At 42.6% G+C, this 19,497-nt stretch overlaps 4 protein-coding genes across 5 annotated transcripts; 2 read left to right on the top strand and 2 right to left on the bottom strand.

Moving 5' to 3' along the window:
- Window positions 1–861: 861 nt before the first annotated feature.
- LOC135581294 (zinc finger protein ENHYDROUS-like) lies at window positions 862–3,619 on the bottom strand. 2 transcript variants are annotated; one of them, XM_018823970.2, is made up of 5 exons: window positions 3,517–3,619; window positions 3,093–3,403; window positions 2,628–3,024; window positions 2,259–2,506; window positions 862–1,770 (listed from the first exon to the last, which is right to left on the bottom strand). In XM_018823970.2, the coding sequence occupies exons 2-5, from the start codon at window positions 3,253–3,255 to the stop codon at window positions 1,007–1,009; spliced, it is 1,572 nt and encodes a 523-aa protein (XP_018679515.2). In that variant the 5' UTR covers window positions 3,256–3,403; window positions 3,517–3,619; the 3' UTR covers window positions 862–1,006. The 2 variants fall into 2 exon arrangements, with proteins under 2 accessions (XP_018679515.2, XP_065000148.1); XM_065144076.1 differs by having other exon boundaries at window positions 3,093–3,276; window positions 3,426–3,614.
- A 3,061-nt stretch (window positions 3,620–6,680) lies between these two features.
- Window positions 6,681–11,679, top strand: LOC135633488 (uncharacterized). Its single transcript, XM_065143004.1, has 7 exons — window positions 6,681–6,818; window positions 7,018–8,012; window positions 8,219–9,660; window positions 9,744–9,822; window positions 9,905–10,305; window positions 10,909–11,007; window positions 11,108–11,679. The coding sequence occupies exons 2-7, from the start codon at window positions 7,340–7,342 to the stop codon at window positions 11,264–11,266; spliced, it is 2,853 nt and encodes a 950-aa protein (XP_064999076.1). The 5' UTR covers window positions 6,681–6,818; window positions 7,018–7,339; the 3' UTR covers window positions 11,267–11,679.
- Window positions 11,680–14,196: 2,517 nt separating this feature from the next.
- LOC135632927 (F-box protein SNE-like) lies at window positions 14,197–15,586 on the top strand. The gene is made up of 2 exons (XM_065141810.1): window positions 14,197–15,077; window positions 15,452–15,586. The coding sequence occupies exon 1, from the start codon at window positions 14,507–14,509 to the stop codon at window positions 15,035–15,037; it is 531 nt and encodes a 176-aa protein (XP_064997882.1). The 5' UTR covers window positions 14,197–14,506; the 3' UTR covers window positions 15,038–15,077; window positions 15,452–15,586.
- On the bottom strand, window positions 15,528–18,705 carry LOC135632928 (uncharacterized). Its single transcript, XM_065141811.1, has 3 exons — window positions 18,549–18,705; window positions 16,870–17,026; window positions 15,528–15,804 (listed from the first exon to the last, which is right to left on the bottom strand). The coding sequence occupies exons 1-3, from the start codon at window positions 18,549–18,551 to the stop codon at window positions 15,758–15,760; spliced, it is 207 nt and encodes a 68-aa protein (XP_064997883.1). The 5' UTR covers window positions 18,552–18,705; the 3' UTR covers window positions 15,528–15,757.
- Window positions 18,706–19,497: the final 792 nt, after the last annotated feature.

Here is a 19,497-nt window from a genome sequence, read left to right as displayed (position 1 = left end):
TTTCAAAAGCTCTCCTGTTTCATGGGATAAACTCGGGACTTTTCATTTTTCATCTCAAATGTGTTTCTGGTGAGGCCGAGCAGATCAAAGAACTGTTGGGCGATTAAATGTTTGCGCAGAGGACGGTGGTGGAGGCCGGCAGGGCGGTGGGGAAGAGTGCGAGGACATATTCTAAGCCAAGCGCAAGACGACAAGAAGGTCGATTCCAAAAGATAGACATGTCTTCCTTCTCTTTTTGTACGCTTCTTATTTGATCAGCCTCGAGTCATGATAAACTCTTGTAGAACAGCAATCCAAGTACGCAAATCCCGACACGCTCCCGAGCTACACACCCTTCTTCATGCGCAGGCATAATCGTGGGACGATCCCCTTTTTGGTCGAACACGAGTAGTAAGGATGATGATGACGACGATGATGGATCTTAAAATGGGTTGATGATATCGAGCAGTGTTTTCTTGATCTTTCTCGCTGGATCTGTAGAGATATGGGAACCATCTTACCTCGATCATCCATGATTTGATTTCTACAGCTCCTTAGATTCAAAGAAATGCTGCAGCTACTCTTTTTCGAAATCGTACCTGCAGCTTAAAGTCATGGATTCATCTCCCGAGGTGGACTTGATAATAAAGACAGGGAGCAAACCCCCACGTCCTGCGAGGACAGGAGGTTCATGGTGCTTCAGCGTCCTATTTCTCTTGCTAACGGATGGACAAAAGTCAAGCAAGGAGAACAGGGCTGCCTCGGTTCTTGCACTTTGTAGCTGGTGCAGCTCGCAATGAATGCCTGAAACTTGTGAGTTCAAGAAGCTCGTCTGAGAACCATAAACAAGATGTACAACTATGTTCGATGAGATCAACGACGGGAACAGAAAGAAAACGAAGATAAAAATTGAGCAAAGGAGAGTAAGAACAAGAACAGAGCTGCCCTGTTCTCCGTTCCCTAGCAGCTAAAGATCACTGGAATGTCACTAGCTAATGAAGCAAACATGGAGAGATCAATGAGTCTGCTAGCGAATGGCAGGGCTAGACGGCTTCCTCTCCGTCCCTTCCCACCCTGCGGCAGCTGTTCCTGGTCCCATGTTGAGGCCGCCGCCGCCGCCGCCACTGACCGAAGTCATCAATGCCGATAGGCCGCCGTTGGCGGTGCCGTCCACTGGACCCATCCCCAGACCTAGGAAGTCCAGCGTCGCTGGTTTCGACACGAACAAGGAAGAGGAACCCATCATCAGGTCCGGCTCGTAAGGGAGCCCGAGCCCGAGCCCCGCCGATAGCATTGGTGCTGGCTCCGGCTCCAGTTTTCGCTGGTGACCCCATTGCAGGCCGTCATCCTGGATGTTCTCCTGCTGCCCCGAGGAAGCGTCGAGGCCGAACCCCTTGAGGAAGGATGAGCCCGTGGCGGCGGCACCCATCTGAGCTGCCTTCTGCAGCAGCGCGGTGGCTGACATGTGGGGGGAGGGCGGCGGCGGAGCGAAGGGACGCCGGTCATGAGATTGCGCCTGCGGCGAGAACAACGACGCCGGGCCTCCGTTGGTGGCGAGACATAGCGAGGGAGGTTCCGTGAGCGGCCGGTCAGCGTGGCCCATCACGCTCATGAGGTCGGAGAAGGTGGCCGTGCTGTGGGCTACTGCGGTGGAGGTAGTCGACGCAAAGAGGCTCGCAAACAGGCTGGTGTTGCTGCTACTGCTGCTGCTGCAACTGACACCGCTGGTGTTGGCCAGCGACGCCGACGGCGGCGGCATGTACTGTGGCAATTCGGTCGGCTCAGCTGGCTCTGCAGTGGAATTGCAAGCACGTTAAGGGAGGGAAACCAAAAGAAGAGCAATGATGCGGCGGAGATGAGTAGATTTCTTTGATTCCAACTCCTTTAGCTCATCAACTGCAATGGAAAGTTTCTTATCAGAGCGAGACTTTTGGAAGGAACCAAACAACTCTCAGGACTCTCTCTCTCTCTCTCTCTCTCTCTCTCTCTCTAAAAGAAGCCTCTTTTTGCCTTCTACCTTCTCCAAAAGTTCCACCTTTCTCTTCACCATTTGGATCGACAACGAGGGCACTCGGAGAGCATCAGACGACAGAAGACTCCAACGATCATGTCCTAATCCCCGCTAAATGCGCGTTTTTTATTGCATACGAAGCTTCAGATCCCGCAAAACCCCTTCGTTCACCTTCTTCTCTATCCGTGAGCTAATAGGATTCTTCCGCAGTCCGAAACTAGACCAAAAAGAGATGGACACGAGAGGCTAGAAACGGAGAACCACCAACCTTGTAGCTCCAGCGGGGCCACCTGCTGTGGTGGCAACGGAGCCGCGACCACCGCGGCCGGAGCTGTTTCCACCGCCGCCTCTGTTGCTGCTGTTACTTCCTCAGCCGCCGTCTCTTCTTCGGTTGCCGTTGCCTTCTCTTCCTCCGCCGGTGGCTTTGGATCCGCAGTCTGCGCCCCTGGCCCCTTCTTGCCACTCTCCTCCGCGAGCGCGTCGCAGAATGCTCTGTGGGTGATGAAGCTATCTCGCCTACCCACACCAGATCGACACACCGTGAACAAAACAGAAACAATGAATCCGAGATCCAAATCGACTGTCACAACTGCATCAACAACGACTGGTCATGCAGCGAAGGTGTTCGTCGAAATACCGGGAAAAGAGCGTGCCGCAGTCGCAGCGATACTCGCGGGTTCCGCAGACCTTGGAATGGGCCTTCCAGTCGGACTGCACGGCGTACTTCTTCGAGCACTTGTCGCACTTCCACTTCTTCTCCCCGTGTTTCCGGCAGAAGTGCTTCTTGATGCCGGTGAGATCGCCGAGCGCCCGCGACGGGTCGTGGTGCACGCAGCTCGGCTCCGGGCACACGTACACCCGCTTCCGCGGCTCCTTTCCCGTCCTCTGCCGCAGTTTCCACGGCAAATTGTGCCCCCTCCGATGCAGCTGCAGGTTCTGGTCCCGCTGGAATCCCTTGTTGCAGATCTCGCACACGAACCGGTTGGTCGCCAACAACGTCTTGGGAGACAGCGCGATCACCTCCGCCTCCGGATCTATCCGACAAATCCCCATTCAATAACAAGAACCAGAAGGGGACAGCAGAAGCTCCAATTTGACTTACCTGGCGTTCCGGGGAGATTCCTCTTCTTCTTGACCACCGGATTCGGCGGCGGCGGTTGCGGGGGCGGCGCGGGGAGCTGAAGTTGGCTCGACGACGAGACGCTGCCCTCGCCGGAGCCGGAGTTGGAGACGGTCATGACGGAGGAATTCTCCAATTCCATCATCGAAATCTCTCTTCCTCTCAACTTCAAGACACAAAAGAAGAAAGAAACTGAAAAAGGAGAAGCTTTCACCAGCTACCGCTCCTGTATGATCCCTCGCCGGCACACTGAAACACTGGTCCGCCGGCGACACCGACAAAAAAGCGGCACACTGTAAAAACAAAAAGGCCAACCTTTTAACTCCCCTCCTCCATCTTCACTGGTTTCCCTCCAACAAACCGATATGAAACAAGAACGGAGCCGATGAATCGAGCTCCCACAAACCAGCGAGACTCGGTAACGACGGTGAGCCGAGTTGGTCTTCTTCGGCGGCGCAAGCGCTGCAAAGACGCAAGGGGAGGAGAAGAAGGGTAGAAAGGGAGGAGCGAAAAGTACCCACGCAAGTCTAATAAAGCGGTGGGTGGAGGGCTTAACTCGGGTTAGGAAATGGTGGCAGACCTGCGGTTAACTCTGGTATGGACACGTGGAGAAATCCCGACCGTCACGCCGGTCGCAGGCTCGGCTCCGGCCTCCCCCTTTCTTTTTGTCGTGTAGCGGAATCTCTACTCACCCCTTCTGACCATTTTTATTATTATTTTATATTTCACCGTTTTAAATATTGTTCCGATAAATTTAAAATTGGAAGCGAGTGACACGTCATCCTTGAAACATAGGACAGCGTTTTTATCCAACCACTGATGGACATGTGGGTTGGCCATTATCCGCTTCATTAATAGTCGATTAACGCCGTGGAAATGAACAAAATAACAGTTTTTTAGTGAGAAAATTAAAGGAATAAAAGAGAAAAGGGTAATTTAGTACTTTAACAGGATAAGATTCTCCCGAATTAATGGGGTGGCCCACCACCACCCTCCAACAGTGGTATCCCAGTTTCCCTGCTTTATTTTCAGATTTACCAAAAGGTCCCCCTTGAGAATATCTATTTTGATTAATATATATATATATATATATATATATATATATGATGAATTTTGGAAAAAAAAATATTTTTTTTTCAGAAAATACCCCATCTATAGAATCCCTAAACAATATCTTTTTTAGGGGACAATCGATCCAATTATAATATTTTTACATTACATTAAATTTCTTTTAATAATATCAAAAATACTAAATTTTTTTATTTATTATTATTAAATACAAATTATATAAATATTATATAAAAATTCAAATAAAAAAAATAAGACACTTAGTAAAGAAAACCTTTTTCGAAAATTCACTTATATATATATATATATTTATTTATTTGTTGCTGGATATAATCTGAAGTATCTGTGTGTTAGGAATAAATTATTAGGGGTTTAATTGTTTATTACAGTCATCGTTTTCACTTGCCAGTCTTACCTGTGCTTCTATCCATCTGTAATGGCAATTGTTTATCCTTCCTTTAACAGAGTTCAGCTCTGACTTGGGGATCACTCTAAAAGAACACCTTAAATCTTCTCTCGAGTGCTCACTTCTCCATCATCTCAAAAGTACTCTGTTTTAATCATCATCTTATGGATGCCTTCCAATCACATTTCCACTCCACCCTTTACGAGACTGTCAGGTTCAGCTACCTGATTTCCAACTCATGCAAGCCTTTTGTTGTATTATGGGTTTGTATCTCAACTCAGGGAGAAGAAGTGCAGAAGAGAAGGGCACTTTCATCAGGTTTTATGACCCAATTCCAGTCTCAAATACTTCCAATGTTTTTAAGGTCAGAGTAGCAGTCAGCCATTCTGGAGTGCCCTTCTCGTGTGCTCACTGATTGAGGATAGAAAGAGGGAGGTGAAAGCAACAGGCCAACACAAATCATCAAGGGAGTTTGGTTTCTTTATTGTGTTTCTCCTAAGATTCCATTAATGTCTCTGTCTAATCATTTCCCCAAGTTTATTATCTCCCTGGTTTGTTCACACTTCCCTGCCAGGATAGTTCATGAGATCATCCTCCATCATATAGTTCGATGAACCCATACCGAAGCAAGAGGACACGCCGCAACCACTCCTGCAAACCATACCTTCAAAACTGTTGATTTGCCAAGGAAATGGAAGATTGAAATCCATGCGTCGTGATAAACTGATCTGCAATGAAGAACAGAGCATTTGCCTGAGAGCCCGAGGAAGAGAGAGTAAGAACATTTCATCAAACACTTTCACATGCCTCACCATTCCTTCACCCGAGAGAATTACATTAGCTTCACCTCCAAAACACGAGACCAATGTGCCCAACCAAGATGAGCTCCGATGTCGATGTTAGTGAACAAATATATTATGACTGATGAGTCAGCACGTCTAGGTTCGCGGGACGATGTCGTAAGCTTTCTGTAAAGTGAACTGGATGATGAGGTGGCCGTGTCATGGGGAAGAAGCATCGGTTGACGTTGGTCAGGATCCAGGCCGATTACTGTTCTCATTTGTGCGGGGGGTGGCGTCAACGATGTTGTGCCTGGGGTCCCAAAATATGTCGTATCAGTCGACAAGCTTAAAAGACCGAATTGAGACCAAACAAACTTATCATGATTCACTTCCAACAAGATGTCAAAGTTTTCATTGTTTCAGTTTATCTTTTTTGTCATTCTTTCCCCCCTGATATTCATCTATCACTCGAGTGTTCGAATCGTGTTAAATATTATTTTTTTTTTTCTAAATGAGATATATAAATAGTGCTCCATATATAAATAGTTAATTATGAATATGATATTTCATAGCATTATTATTATTATTATTATTAAAAATAATAATTTTTTTTGAGCCTTTGATTAACCAAACATATTTAGATTATTATTCAACATTTAAGCATTTGTCATATTGTTTAAGGAGTCTTAATCATTACCACATTTTATAATTAAACTAAATCAATCACTCTCAAATTATCAAGCAATAAGAGCAACACTTGTCTTAAACATCGGACCTAACATCATTTACTTTCTCCAAAAAGAACAAAAAAAAACCCAAATAATCGGGCCATTCCCACCACTCGATCTATGAGAGGATGTTAGGAATTTAATTAGGTGGAGGGAGGGGCGTTGATCTCAACGTCCACATTGGGCCATGCACGAATCTCGATGCAGCCGCTGGGTGAGAATCTCAAAGCGTGGGCATTATAAGCCGACGTGTCGGAAGCGGGGAGCAGACAGTATGATCCGGCCATGGCGGGTCATCCACGGAGATCGATGCAAGCAATCAGTATCCAGACCGAATCTCAAAGCGAGGGCACCGCCGTGTGATGTAAGGGTGTCCGAGAAACCTCGATGCGTCGGAAGCGGGAGCCGTGGTGGACCGCGCACGGATCTTGATGCAAGCAATCAGCATCCTGAGCGAATCTCAAAGCGAGGGCACCACCGCCGTGCACCGTAAGGGTATCCGAGAAACCCACGTGTTCGAAGCGGGAGCCGACGTTAAAATCCGGGTTCCCGCCAAAGTTTGGCGCGAAAAACATTTTCCTATTAAACAAATTCGCATCGACTTTCCTTTCCTTCCCGCCCTCGACGCCTCGGTACCCCCGGGCGATCGCCTCCGCTCAACTAGGGTTTTCCTCTTCGGTTGCCGCCGGCCTCCGCATCTCCTCGGCGGATCACATCCATCAAGGTAAGATCCCCCCGGCTCGGATTCCCTCGGATACTGTTCCTTTTCGGATCGATCTTCTCATGGGTTTTCGAGCTAGGGTTTCGAATTTTTTGTTCTTTTTTGGGGTTCGGTGCTTTTGTCTGGGTCTGTTGGTCAGATCTGAATCGCTTGATTAGATCGGTTGTGCTGTTGCATTTATGATGGATTCGATGCTTTCCAGGTCACAGTACTTGGAATTCCGATACCATATGGTTCCAGGATTTGGTGTATGTAATCACGAATTGGCCTCAAGATCCGCTGAAAGGTTTCAGGGTGCCTGATCCTAAATTATGAGACAGTCACTGGCAATCTGATCTTGATGGATTCTGTTTTTGCACTTTTTTCTGCTTGTTCTTGTCACTGGTAGGAAAAGGGATACATTATGCCGCAGGATTGATCTTGGAAAGAAAGAGACCCTTTTGCCGGGAGAGGAAGTCGGTCTGTGCTTTGCAGTCTTGCTGAGTTAGATAGTTGCAAACGCTCGAATCTTTATCTGCTCAAATATGGAGGATTCAGTTTCAAGAAATCATAATGTCAACCACCCGAGAAGACGATCGTTGAGACTCAAACACGTACGTGTCATCTATGAAGAGAATGGCGTGGAAATTATAGGTTTATCTGCGGCAAGTGAGAAGCACAAGAAAGAGTGTGATCCCGCTGTAGGCAAGCAGGTAAAAGTTATGATGCTCGAGTCAGAGGATGACGGCTTCACCTGCAAATCTAGTGATCATGTCGACACCCTCTCTGATAGCGTCTCTGATGAACATAGTGCCATTGGCATAACCTTGAAGGATTTGCGAAAAAGGTGCAAAGCTAGGAAACGGAAGGCCCCAAAATGTAATTTTTCCTCAGAAGTTGACTCTGGATGCCATTCGACTTCCGGGGAATCCGATATGCAGAATCACGAACATGTCAAACTGGAACAGGAGGAATCTGACCTTGAGGAACCCCTTATCAAACTGAAGCGTTTAAAGGGACCTGCTCGGGACAAGAAGCGACCAAAGCGTGCACATTTGTGTTCAGATGATTTAGTTTCCAAGAAGGTGGACACATTGTCACCCTGTAGGTTCTGTGATCCTGTGCAAGATTTGTCACCTGTAGTAAAAGCTAATGCATCAACCAAGGGAAGGGTTTCAGAGGATGATGCTACAGAGGTCGATGTGAAAAACACAGCAGGTGAGGTCTCGACTTGTAGATATTCATTTACTCTATATTTTCCTTAATGCGCTACTTTGCCTTTGCTTCTATATTCCATGCAAACACTAAGTCAAGAGCAAGTTGGCTGATAAATTCTGGAAAAAGATGCAAGTTCCATCTTCGCATAATAAATTTCTTTCTGTTCTTTTATCATATTTCTTATGATGACATTGGGATGAATGCAGGGACACACTATATGGAAGTCAGTAATTCTCTGGTTTCTTCTAATGCTTCTGTAAATGGTGATCTCCTTTGTACTGCCATTCCTGAATTTGTTCATCATGTTAAAGGTGAGATTGTAGATACTTGTTCTTTGGATTACCAAATTGAAGATGATCATGCTGTCAAGGGCACCCAATCAGCCAATCTGTTTCAGAAAGACACTGAAGATAGTGAGGCCTCTTCTTTGTCAATTTCTAAGCTAAAGAATAACCTTTTCGTTGATAGTCCTAGATACAACATTGTTAAAACTGAGAAGTCTGAAGATGATGCTCTGATGCATAAGCATACCTGTGCTTCTGGGAATTCAACTGCTAGTTTTATAGCAAAACCTGTCTGTCCTGAAGAGCCATCTAGTGGGGAGAATGGTGAGTTTGCTCCTGCTAGTAAAGACCCAGTATGTTGTGTTTGTGAGATTTCCATTAACTATAGAGAACCAGAAAATTATCCTGGTGTTCCTGAAATTAGTGAAGAACAAATTGGTGGAACCAAGGACCTTTCGTCTATTCCAAATTGGGATGTCATACCATCAGTTTTGGAAGAATCAAAACATGTTAGAGTTCCTCTAAATGGCTTAAAACATGTGAGAGTTCCTCTCAGTGGCTCCAGTCCCAACTCCATCTCTGCCCCTGCAGACAATTATCATGTTAACAATAGGAGAAATAAGAAAAGAAGCATTTTACCTGAAGAGATTACATATAAGAGCACATCAAAACAGATAAATTGTTCAGCTAAATGCCATAGTTATGAACCAATGGAAGCAAAACTTATCTGTGCTGTCGATATGGTAAATGAGGATACTCAAGATTTAGCTAATGGTACACCACTACAAGAGATGCCAGTATACGGTCAGGCAAACGATGTGATTGATGAGCATTACCTCTTGTGTAAAGAAGTATTTGGTTTGGAGGAAATATTTTTATCCGGAAAGGAAGATCATAGTTGTGATGATCTAGTTCATGATGTGATGGCTGGTAGCGTGCTCTGCCCCCTGCCACTCTCCAAGACATGCTTCAGTGTGGCCAAAGAGTTGCAACATGCTGGTGAGGAGACAGATCCTTTCTGTAAATTGGAAAATGCTTCTAATGGCCAAGCAGAGAAAGCAATTGATTTCTCTGGGAAAATATCCAATTTCTCTAATTCAGATGGATCGACAGAACTTGATCCCCACTCTCGTAAAGCATCTCCTCTGTGTATAATTTCAAGTGATGGTCTGCAATGCACAGATGATTTACTGAAAGACACAGAAGACTTGTCTTGTGTAGTGGAAGAAAAGCTTGATGCTACTTCAGATCAGCCAACTATAACTGCAATATCTCATTCAGTTGTGATCAGCAAAGAACAATCTGAATGTGATCAGGAGTTGTTGGCGGATCATCCTCCCGAAAAGCTATTATCATATAGGAAGGTTTGATTACTTGCATTTTCTGTTAAATATTGTCCTTAAATCTCAATCTCCCGAGCTTACATTTTGTCGTTACATTGTGGCAGACCATGTCTCCAACCTCTCAGGAGAAACTTTGCCAGGCTTTAAGGGACATTGATCTACAAGATGTCAGTCGACCAACTGGTAAGCATTGTATTTGTATCTGTGTACTAATACATTTTTTTTGTTATCGTTGTCAATAGTCACCGTGCTCCATTTGGATTAGAAAAATCTCTAGCTAAAAGGAAGAGGCTTTCATGCGAGAAATGGATAAAGGCAAGGATATCCTCCTCACTTCTAGGTCCCAAGGAAGCTAAACAATGTCTGGGGCCTGAGCAAACAAATAAAAAGCCAAGGAACCAATCTAATGGTCCTCCCCCTCCTGTTAAGAAAGTAATTGTCAAGTCACCAGAGACTTCTGGCAGGATGCCATGTTCTTGCATGAAGACTTCATCAATTCACATGAATATGGAGAAGGCCATCGAGTTTTCACAGCGGCAGATGCATGATATAGAAAGACTTGCTATGCAACTTCTGAAGGGGTTAAATTCCATGAAGAACATCATGGAAGAAACACTTAGCTCAGAAGCTCATTCTTGCCTGCTCTCTGAATTTACTGCTGAGGAGGTATAGCTATTTCATTTTTCCCACATTAACAAATGCATGTCTTCTGGAATCTACTTCAAACAATTCATTGTTCACACCCTTGACATCCTAGCTTTAAAAAACCATGTACAAGACTGCCTTGTGTTTGTTTTACCATGTCAAATTTGAGTGCTCATCCCTTCAGTTCTGGTTGCTTGATCTTCTTTTTTTTTTCCCCCAATAATAGCTATGAAATAGGATTGACAATACTTATGTATCATAATTACTCTTATGACAAGCATGTTCTTGCGATGTGAGATGTTTGCTAAGACATTCGACTATACAAACCCAAATCACTAAGTTCAATCTTTTGAAGCAACTGATTCTTTGATATAGTACTTTTTTTTTTTTTGTATTGATTACTTGTAGCTTACATGCTTGTGTTACTCAACAACAGACATTGATATCAGATGTTAGTTTTGTTTTCCTGTATCAGCACGCCAGATATCCACCAGATGCTTATGCTCATTGAGAGAATTGAACTGTTCCAAAAATCTTATCCTGCAATTTACCATTTAGCAAGCCGTTTGCTAATGAATGCTTAAACATGACTTGATTTGATAGCTTGCATTTGTTTATGGACAGATGCGGGCAGCTGCTGAGAATGCTTCAGAACTCGAAAAGACCACAAAGAAGTGGTTGTCTATTATGACAAAGGATTGTAATCGTTTCTGTAAAATAATGGTAGGTGACGCCGTTTCCTTCACAAAACCTCAATCCGGCAGTATCCAAAATTTGAGCGTTTGATTCTTATTCGGTATTAACCTCGTCATTTAAATGACAGAGATCAGCAGACAACAAATCAACTGCTTCTGTTAATGGTGTTCGCAAAGGGAGAAAGATAACTTTTGCTGATGAAGTTGGTGGTACGCTCTGCCACGTCGAGACCTTTGAGCGACAGCCTTCTCCTGACAGTACACCTGAACGGGAGCAGTCCGGTTAGAAGCAATGCTGAAAGGTGGCATCACAACATTTACATTGGTCATTCCCTGCATTCACAAGTCAGGCAGGGAAGCAAAAGCCACTCCATTCCTTCATTTACATTGCAGATCTTTGCATCCTCTCAAGCAACAGTTACACCTATGCGAAGGTCTTCATGGATCATGAGATCCTGGAATTTCCGTGAAGGGATGTTTATAGTTGGCAAAAAAAAAAAAAAGTTAGTTTGTGAAAATATCTTATTCTTGATATTGATATTTATGGGAAATTTCAATTTCAGCCTGCTAATCTTGGCCTTCATGCTGTCTTGTGTATTGTTGTACTTTGACGAAAGGCTTGTAACTAAAGTTTAAAGCAATCCTTTGCAAATCGTTTCTGTTTTGTATTGGACTCACCTGAGTTGTTGTACTTGGATGGAATACATACCAAAATTAGTTGATCTCAAATGCTGGTGGAATCCGACATAACCGAGAACCGATCTCATACAAAATTATCTTTTTTCAGTGACAGGTGGTAATGTTAATGTGTTCATGTTCATGTTGATTTTGTTATGTGGATGTCTTGGAAATCAAGAAAATAGTTATGTTGGGATTGTGGATGAAAACAATGAGATGATGCTATAATTGAATGAAAAATCTTCAGTTGCCTCTTTTCTTTGAAGTTGAATCTGATAAATGCAAATTGATTCAGATGGTTGGGTGTTGTACCGACCATTTCAACCATGGATACGTTAAGCATATATCGGCAAGAAGACAGAGAGCAGAAGGCCGTGAAATGTGAATCATTGTGAATCCAAATGAGCTTTCCGAGAGTGAATAATAGTACTGCAAAGGTGTAAATGATTGTTAGAGAGAGAAAATAAAACTGTAGCTTTGTGGTGACAGGCAGGAATCGTTTCAGTAGTTTATAATTATGCGTTTCAATAACACCATTCTACTGTAATACTCAAATATTGAGCATAAATATCTTGTCTGTTTAAGAATTTAGTAAATGAGTTCAATTTAACATATTTATCATAAAACACACTTTTTGACTTATGTACATCTTAAGGATATCAATAACTCAGAGTTATAGTAAGCCTTTTTACGCGGATGTTGGCAAATGACCTATCTGCCATCTTGAAATGTTCTTTAATACCCATTAAATATTTCACTGTGCTCTTCGTGGGAGGAAACATCGTCATAATATTATTTGCAACCGTTCTTCTCTTGAGTATCAAACTAAGCATATTGGATCTTTCATAAGTATTCATTTTGTTTACTCGATCCATAGTGTTATCATAAGTAATGTCTATGGGTCTTTCAAATAGATCCAAATTTAATACATCTAAAGTAGATTATATATGCTCAAACCACTCTAAATATTTTGATGCAAAAAGAACCAAATTTAATACACCTAAAGTAGATGATTGTATATGCTCAAATCACTTATACGTAAGTATTTTAAGAATAAAAGATCATTAAAATTTTAAATTTCCATTATTATGGCTGCTTAAAGAATAATTCTAAATTTCTATTATTATGGCTGCTTAAAGAATAATGCCAAATTTTATGAGCAAAAAACGTAAATAAGAGGATATTAGCGGAAATAAAAGATTTTTATAAGGCGAAATTGGAATATTGCGGTTAAGGATATAAATCAGAAATAGTTATTTGACGAAGGGCAATATTGTCCTTTTAGGGGCGTAATCCATAAACCCTATTCGTCATCCCTCTCGTTGCGGTCTCCACCCGCGTCGGCTGACATCCGGCGTCGCGTCCACCCCATAGGCGGCCACCATCGTAGGAACATCATCACTTCTCGGCCGCCACCAGGGCAGTGCACTGCCTCTTACCAGTAAAATTATGAGCCACATACGGTTAACGAGCGGCCCGCTGAAAGAATCCAACACACATCACCTCATCTTTTTGTTTACTTGTTCCATTGCTTTCCTGTGACCCACTGTGCTCGACCCTTACAAGACGCCAACCCTTATCTGGTGCTGAGCCCTAGGCCTGAGCCGAGCGATCTCTTTGGCCTTCTCGGTGTCCTCATGGTGGCCGGGCCTCCTGCAGCTGTTGACTTGTGCTCCACGGAATTGATATATCGGCAGGGATTCCTCCGGGGGTACGGAGGCTGTCACGTGAGTGGCGAGGGCCTTTGGACTCCTCCCTTTCTCCCCTTGTGCGTGCAGGAATCTGTCTTCTCTCCATGATGAGAATGTTCCATGGGCGAGACGAGCATGTGGTCTCTCGCCTCCCTGTCGAAGTAGATCTCCCTCATCATTTCCACCGAGATCTTCCTCGTGTTGGGTGGTAAAAGAGGAAGAAGAGAGATGGGGAGTGTAGGGCATCCTTCTCGGACACAATGATGAGGGTTTGCAGGAGTCTGAGCTGGGAAGGGGCGTCGGCGTCGCTCATCTTTCACGTCTTCATCCGCCCTACAATCCATCGGAAAGACCCCAACAAACACAAAAGAAAAGAAGCAGCGATGATGGATCGATTATTATTGATGCGTCAAAATAGTGCACACGAGGCACGACAACCAATCCATGGCTCCGATCCGATCCGATCCGATGGATCCATGTCGATAGCCAATAAGCATGTGACAACTCATCCTCTCATCTCATCTGATGTCTTTGTATTATCTTAATTCCTTTATAACATTTTATATCCACTCATTTTTTATCTTTCTCTAAAATGAGCAAATTTGGTACTCGAATGAAGTCCGATATGATAGTTTGGTGCTCCCACCGACTCTCCATGGCTCGAATATGGTGCGTGCCATCCGTGTAAACCGCGTCTCATTTAAAGCCTAGTTTGTAGGTTCGACATGGCTGACTTGAGATGTCTGTAGGTGGTGACACTTTCTTCTTTCTTATTCATCTATTCATCATTACATTCTTCTCCCGTCTCCCTCTCTCTCTCTCTCTATCTCTTTGTGTGTGTGTGTGCGTGTGTGTGGGGGAGAGAGCAGCAACGGCTAGTCGATGAGAGATTACGCTACGTGGGCACGTCACGTAAAGCGCTCGGGCACGGCCAAATTTGATGCGACCGATATGTGCATGCCAATCCACTTTGGAAGACCTTTCCAATACTATATTCATCCCAGCGTTTCTTGGGAGAAGAAGAAGAAGAAGAGAGAGAGAGGAATACGATGGAGAGGTCACGTAACGCATCTCTCAGCTCTTGGCCCCATCTCCTCGTTGCTGCAGATACCCTTCCCCTTCCCCTTCCACCATTAATGAGCACAACGTTTTCCTCCCATGTATAAGAGGACTCTGGGTTTCCTCTCTTGTTTCTCTTCTGCTACTACTGAAGGAACTATGCCACCCCAAGAAGAGGCAGAGGAAGGGGAGGAGGAGGAGGAGGGGAGAAAGGGGAGGCGACGGACGGCCTTCTCTATCAACGACAACGTGGACCTGCTGGCGGAGATACTGGGGCGGCTCGACGGGCGGTCGCTGGCGGTGGCAGGGTGCGTGTGCCGCCTCTGGAGCGCCGTCGGCCGCCGGGACAGCGTGTGGGAGGACGTTTGCCACCGTCACGCGGCCGGCGGAAGCGGGGCCACCCGGTCCGTGGTGGCCGCGCTCGGCGGGTACCGCCGGCTCTACCGGCTCTGCATCGGGCCGGCACTGGACCGGCTCGCCGGCTCCGACGGGGCCCACCTCTCCCTCTCGCTGTCGCTCTCCCTCTCGCTCTTCTCCATCGACTGCTACGAGCGGCTGGGCGGGAGGCAGCAGCAGCAGCAGCAGTCGGCCTCGCTGCTCTTCCTCTTCAAGCCCGTCGACGTGTCCTGAACACACGCACGTCGGCGTTTCCCTCGTGGAGCACCCAAAGGTGTGTTTCATTCATGTAACGCTGCAGCCGCCGGTATTGTTTCTACCACTGATCTCTATCGATATGTTTATTTATTGGAAGAAGGACGTAATATTTTTGTTAATTTACATTTAGATTCTTGTCATGAAGACTTCATTACCCAATATGGAACTTAACTTGCTTGGTTGTCTTTTTTTTTTTTTCATTATTTAACTGCTCATAAAAAAAAAAAGTTTTACGATTACCCTTTTACGACTACCGTAGCTCTCGTTAACAACATATCAAAGTGGCTCATTTAATTATTTACCAACATCGAGGACTAGGATGCATGATCATGAAATCTGAGAAAATTTTACGTTTAGTCTCGATAAATTAACATAATTCATCATTGGCAGTGGCGATGTTACCTCGTAGCTGTTTCGCATAGATTCCCCTCCGGTCAAAGACAAGATGGTCCCTTTGGTCATATCATTAAGATAGAAAAGTCATGTATGAGAAAATGGAGTTCAATATAGACCCAGAATTAGCAGTTGGACTAAAGGAAGACAAGGACGTCAGCAAGTGTTATGTATATGTGTTATATATCTTATAGACTAAAGATTTGGCAATCTCATAACACATTTTTTTTTTTTTTTTTTTTTGTCTCCGAGCAAATTAAACCGTCACATACTTTGAGCAGGGCTTCCTTTGTCCCCTACGCTTCATGCCATCCCGCCACTAGTTGCCGTCCTAATTATCTGAAACAAAGCTGCCAACCCACCGAACAAAAGAAGAAATATATCAGCATTGTAGACACATCGGTGCTCAAATTTATAATATTTCTGATCGACAGAACAGTAGTTAGTTTCAGAAATACAACTAGCTACTACTCAGTAATGGTGGAAAAAAAGAAAAACATTGCCATTTGGATTGAAAGGATAAGATCAACGTTTTTCTACTTCAACAAAGTGATTAAGGATAATTTCTGTTGCAAAATTCTGCTCGATTTAGTAATTTGAGAAATTATTTAAGTTTTATTTGTCAAAAGAGATATAAGAAAAAGAAAGTAAAACTAATTGTATCGTCAATGGATTTCATAAAGAATTGGACTGTAACAACCAAATAGATTTCAAGCAGCTTCCTATTAAATGGGGCCAATTCGACGAAGTAGCAGCATCCTGCTATTCCAAGACAGCCCTACGGCTTTCTTTTATTGCTTTACTGGACTTTATCATGCTATACCGAGAAAGCCAATACTACTTTATTGCTTTACTGGACTTTATCATGCTATACTGAGAAAGCCAATACTACCATGACAAATTTAAGCATCAACGAAAATGTCACACATGCTTAGTGATAAATCGAAATGAGACAGAGTCAATATGTGTCCGGTGATAAACCCTACGATAATTCTATCAACATAGTCGATGACATAAAGAGAAACAAAATTAAATGTTTCACTTTCATAAGTTCAAGGATATCATTGTAACTTTTAAAAGTATAGGGATCGTGATTAACTAAAGATAGTTAATTACAAAGGATAATATATAATTAGTCCATGTAATAAGGGCCAACAAAAAAAGGATATAAGTTTCAATGGAAAAAACCAAGTAAGCAATTAAGAAGTATCAAGAATTTCTATATAGGAATATACTAGTCTACTTTTGTTCTCTATCTACTTTAATCTCATGCTAATTAGTCATCTTGGAGGTCAAATATAAGAGTAAACGAGCAAAACAACATAGATTAAACTGCATGAAAATTCTAACTAGCAGTAGTTATAGGCAAAGGTTAAAAAATAAAGCATCAACTAGATCAGATTAGGGTGACATACATGATCCGATGACCACAAAGATGAAGAACCCAAGCACAACAGGACCAACAGGATAGTCATTTCCCTTCTTTACTGTTGTCTCAGGTACTGACCCCCTCTTTGTAATATTCTTCTGGAATTTCTGTATTTTTCTGTCAGCAAGGCGCCTTGAAGTAGTCTGCAGAAAACAGTCAGATAATCATATATACACAAATGAAAGCAAAATAACAACTGCCACCAGAATTTTAAACGCTAGCAGAAATAGGAGAAAAAGTACGTAATGATTATGATAGCACCGGCTAGTGGCCCTTTCGGATCCGCTGATCATACCATGATTATTCTAGCATGAAATAGTTAGAACAATATTGCCCTCCACATGACTAATATATCTCACTGCAACTTATAAGACCAGAGAAAATATCAAGTTCTTCCAAAACTTAATTTGTATTTTGAAGTTGCACTGAATTTGTTAGTCATGTGACCAGAGAAAAAAAAAATTATGTGAAAGTGTAAGCAGCAAATGTACTGTAATGTAGTCTGAAAATAGCCCACATGTAATGAGAAAAATTCAGCATCAGTGTCCAACATAGAATAGAATGCATTGACTTAACAATGCATTTTAAAGCATCCATGGCAATTCCCAGCAAACAAAGACTAAGTTCATTAACACTATATTCTCAAAGTAATTTTGTTATTTTCCCAACCACCAATTGGCAATATGTAAGCCTCTTCGAAAAGCATTAAGCATTTTAGATAGAAGGTCCAATGCAATGTCCAGTGCAACCTAATCAACATAAACAAGCTCTTTGAAACCTACACTTACCATAGAACAGAAAAATTGCACTGGATTCTTCAACTAGGAGTCTACGATACAATGTGTTCCAATTCAAAGTTATGATGTGTCGATTCTCTTTTCTCTCCGTGTTTTGGAAGGTGGATCAGTCACAGAATTAAGCATACGACTCATCTTTGAAAAATAAGATCCCAAATCTAAGTCAAAATTTACTTTTGTAAATTGCTTCCATCAATCCAATTATAATAATCCACTAAATCGATTACGTTTCACGCTCAGTTGTCCATCCATTGGCAACTAGATAAAATATAAGACCAACCGAAGCATGCAAACAGAGAGTAAACTTGGCTCCATCAGGAACCCGCTCCACCGAGATACACATTACAGGAGTAAACTTTGATGATAATTACCTATAAATTAAAAGGCTTCTAACCCCTCTACAACTTCTTCCTCAACCAAGCACGCAGAGAGATTTGTGTAGTGACTAGCCCTATGTTAAGGGCAAAAGCAATAATAGAGCCATCAATGCGCACAATGAAAAATTCATCATAAACAGCTTCAACACAAACATATAGTTGAATTCACCGATCATCTTTGTAGATCTCCTGGTCTCCTAATTAGATCTCATCGTCAAACAAGGTCCCGATGATCGCCTAGTGATGGATCTGACGCGTACTCTATCACAGCCGAACTCAAACACCAATTTGTTTAAAATTACTCATTCGAGAAAGGAACAAATCTAAAAGTTCAACATAAATCGACATCGACTACCGCATCGCAGATTCGAATTCCACACGACCGATCCTAAAGTAGGAACTAAAATCAAGGTTCTAATTATCAATCGAAATATTACAGATCTAGGCAGATAGCGTAAAACCAATTAGATTTGGGGAAGACAATGCCTCACCATTTCTCGTCGGGGGAGGGGATCGAAAACTCGGGAACGTGGAGATGGACGGGGCGAAAGGGGAGAGACGGAGACGCTACGCCTTCGCGTCTTCGGATCAATATTTGGATCGCGGGGACAACGCGCCTCCGTTCATCGGATGTTATATAGAGGTCCGCCGATTCTAGAAGCATCTACAGGGAACGTTACCCGTTCAACCCTTGGAAAATTTCTTCCGCGGACCGAGGCCGAACCGGAAATGGCAGACCGTGGACCGGCTCAACATGCTACCCATGGATCACATATTAACAACATACAAATATCTAAATAATTAAAATATTAATATGGATTTAATGTTTCCTTTACTTGATACTGGATTTAGGTTATTATATATATATATATATATATATATATATATATATATGATTTTCTTAGAAAATACTTATTTTAGGTTTTTTTTAATCAGTACATCCATTTTATTTTTTTAAATAGTTCCTCTAATTTTAAAAATACATAAATTATCCTTAAAAATATTTCATCTGTAATAATGTTTTTGACTTGTTATAATATTTTAGCTATCACAACAAGACACTATAAAGTCTACTTAAAAATATCATAAATAATTTAAATAGACTCATAATCTCAAATAAGTTAACTAAAATCCTAAAAATATAATATTATAATGATTTATAATCAATAATAAATACGATTCAATGTTATTTAAGTAAGTTTTAGTAACATAATAAATAATATTAGAAAACACCTTAAGCCAAACGAAGACACTATATCAGTTAAAATAATAAATTTGATGAGAAAAATTTTGAGTATTTTTTTTAATTAAGAGTATTGTTTGAAAAAAAAAGTTACTTTTTGAAAAAAATCTAAAATAAGAGTATTTTCTAAAAGTAATAATAATAATAATAATAATAATAATAATATAAATAAAATAATGGTGATTCCTTAAAAAAAA

This window comes from Musa acuminata, chromosome BXJ3-3, assembly GCF_036884655.1.
Source record: "Musa acuminata AAA Group cultivar baxijiao chromosome BXJ3-3, Cavendish_Baxijiao_AAA, whole genome shotgun sequence".
In the NCBI taxonomy this organism is placed as follows: Eukaryota; Viridiplantae; Streptophyta; class Magnoliopsida; order Zingiberales; family Musaceae; genus Musa; species Musa acuminata.
This window is presented reverse-complemented; position numbering and strand designations above follow the sequence as displayed.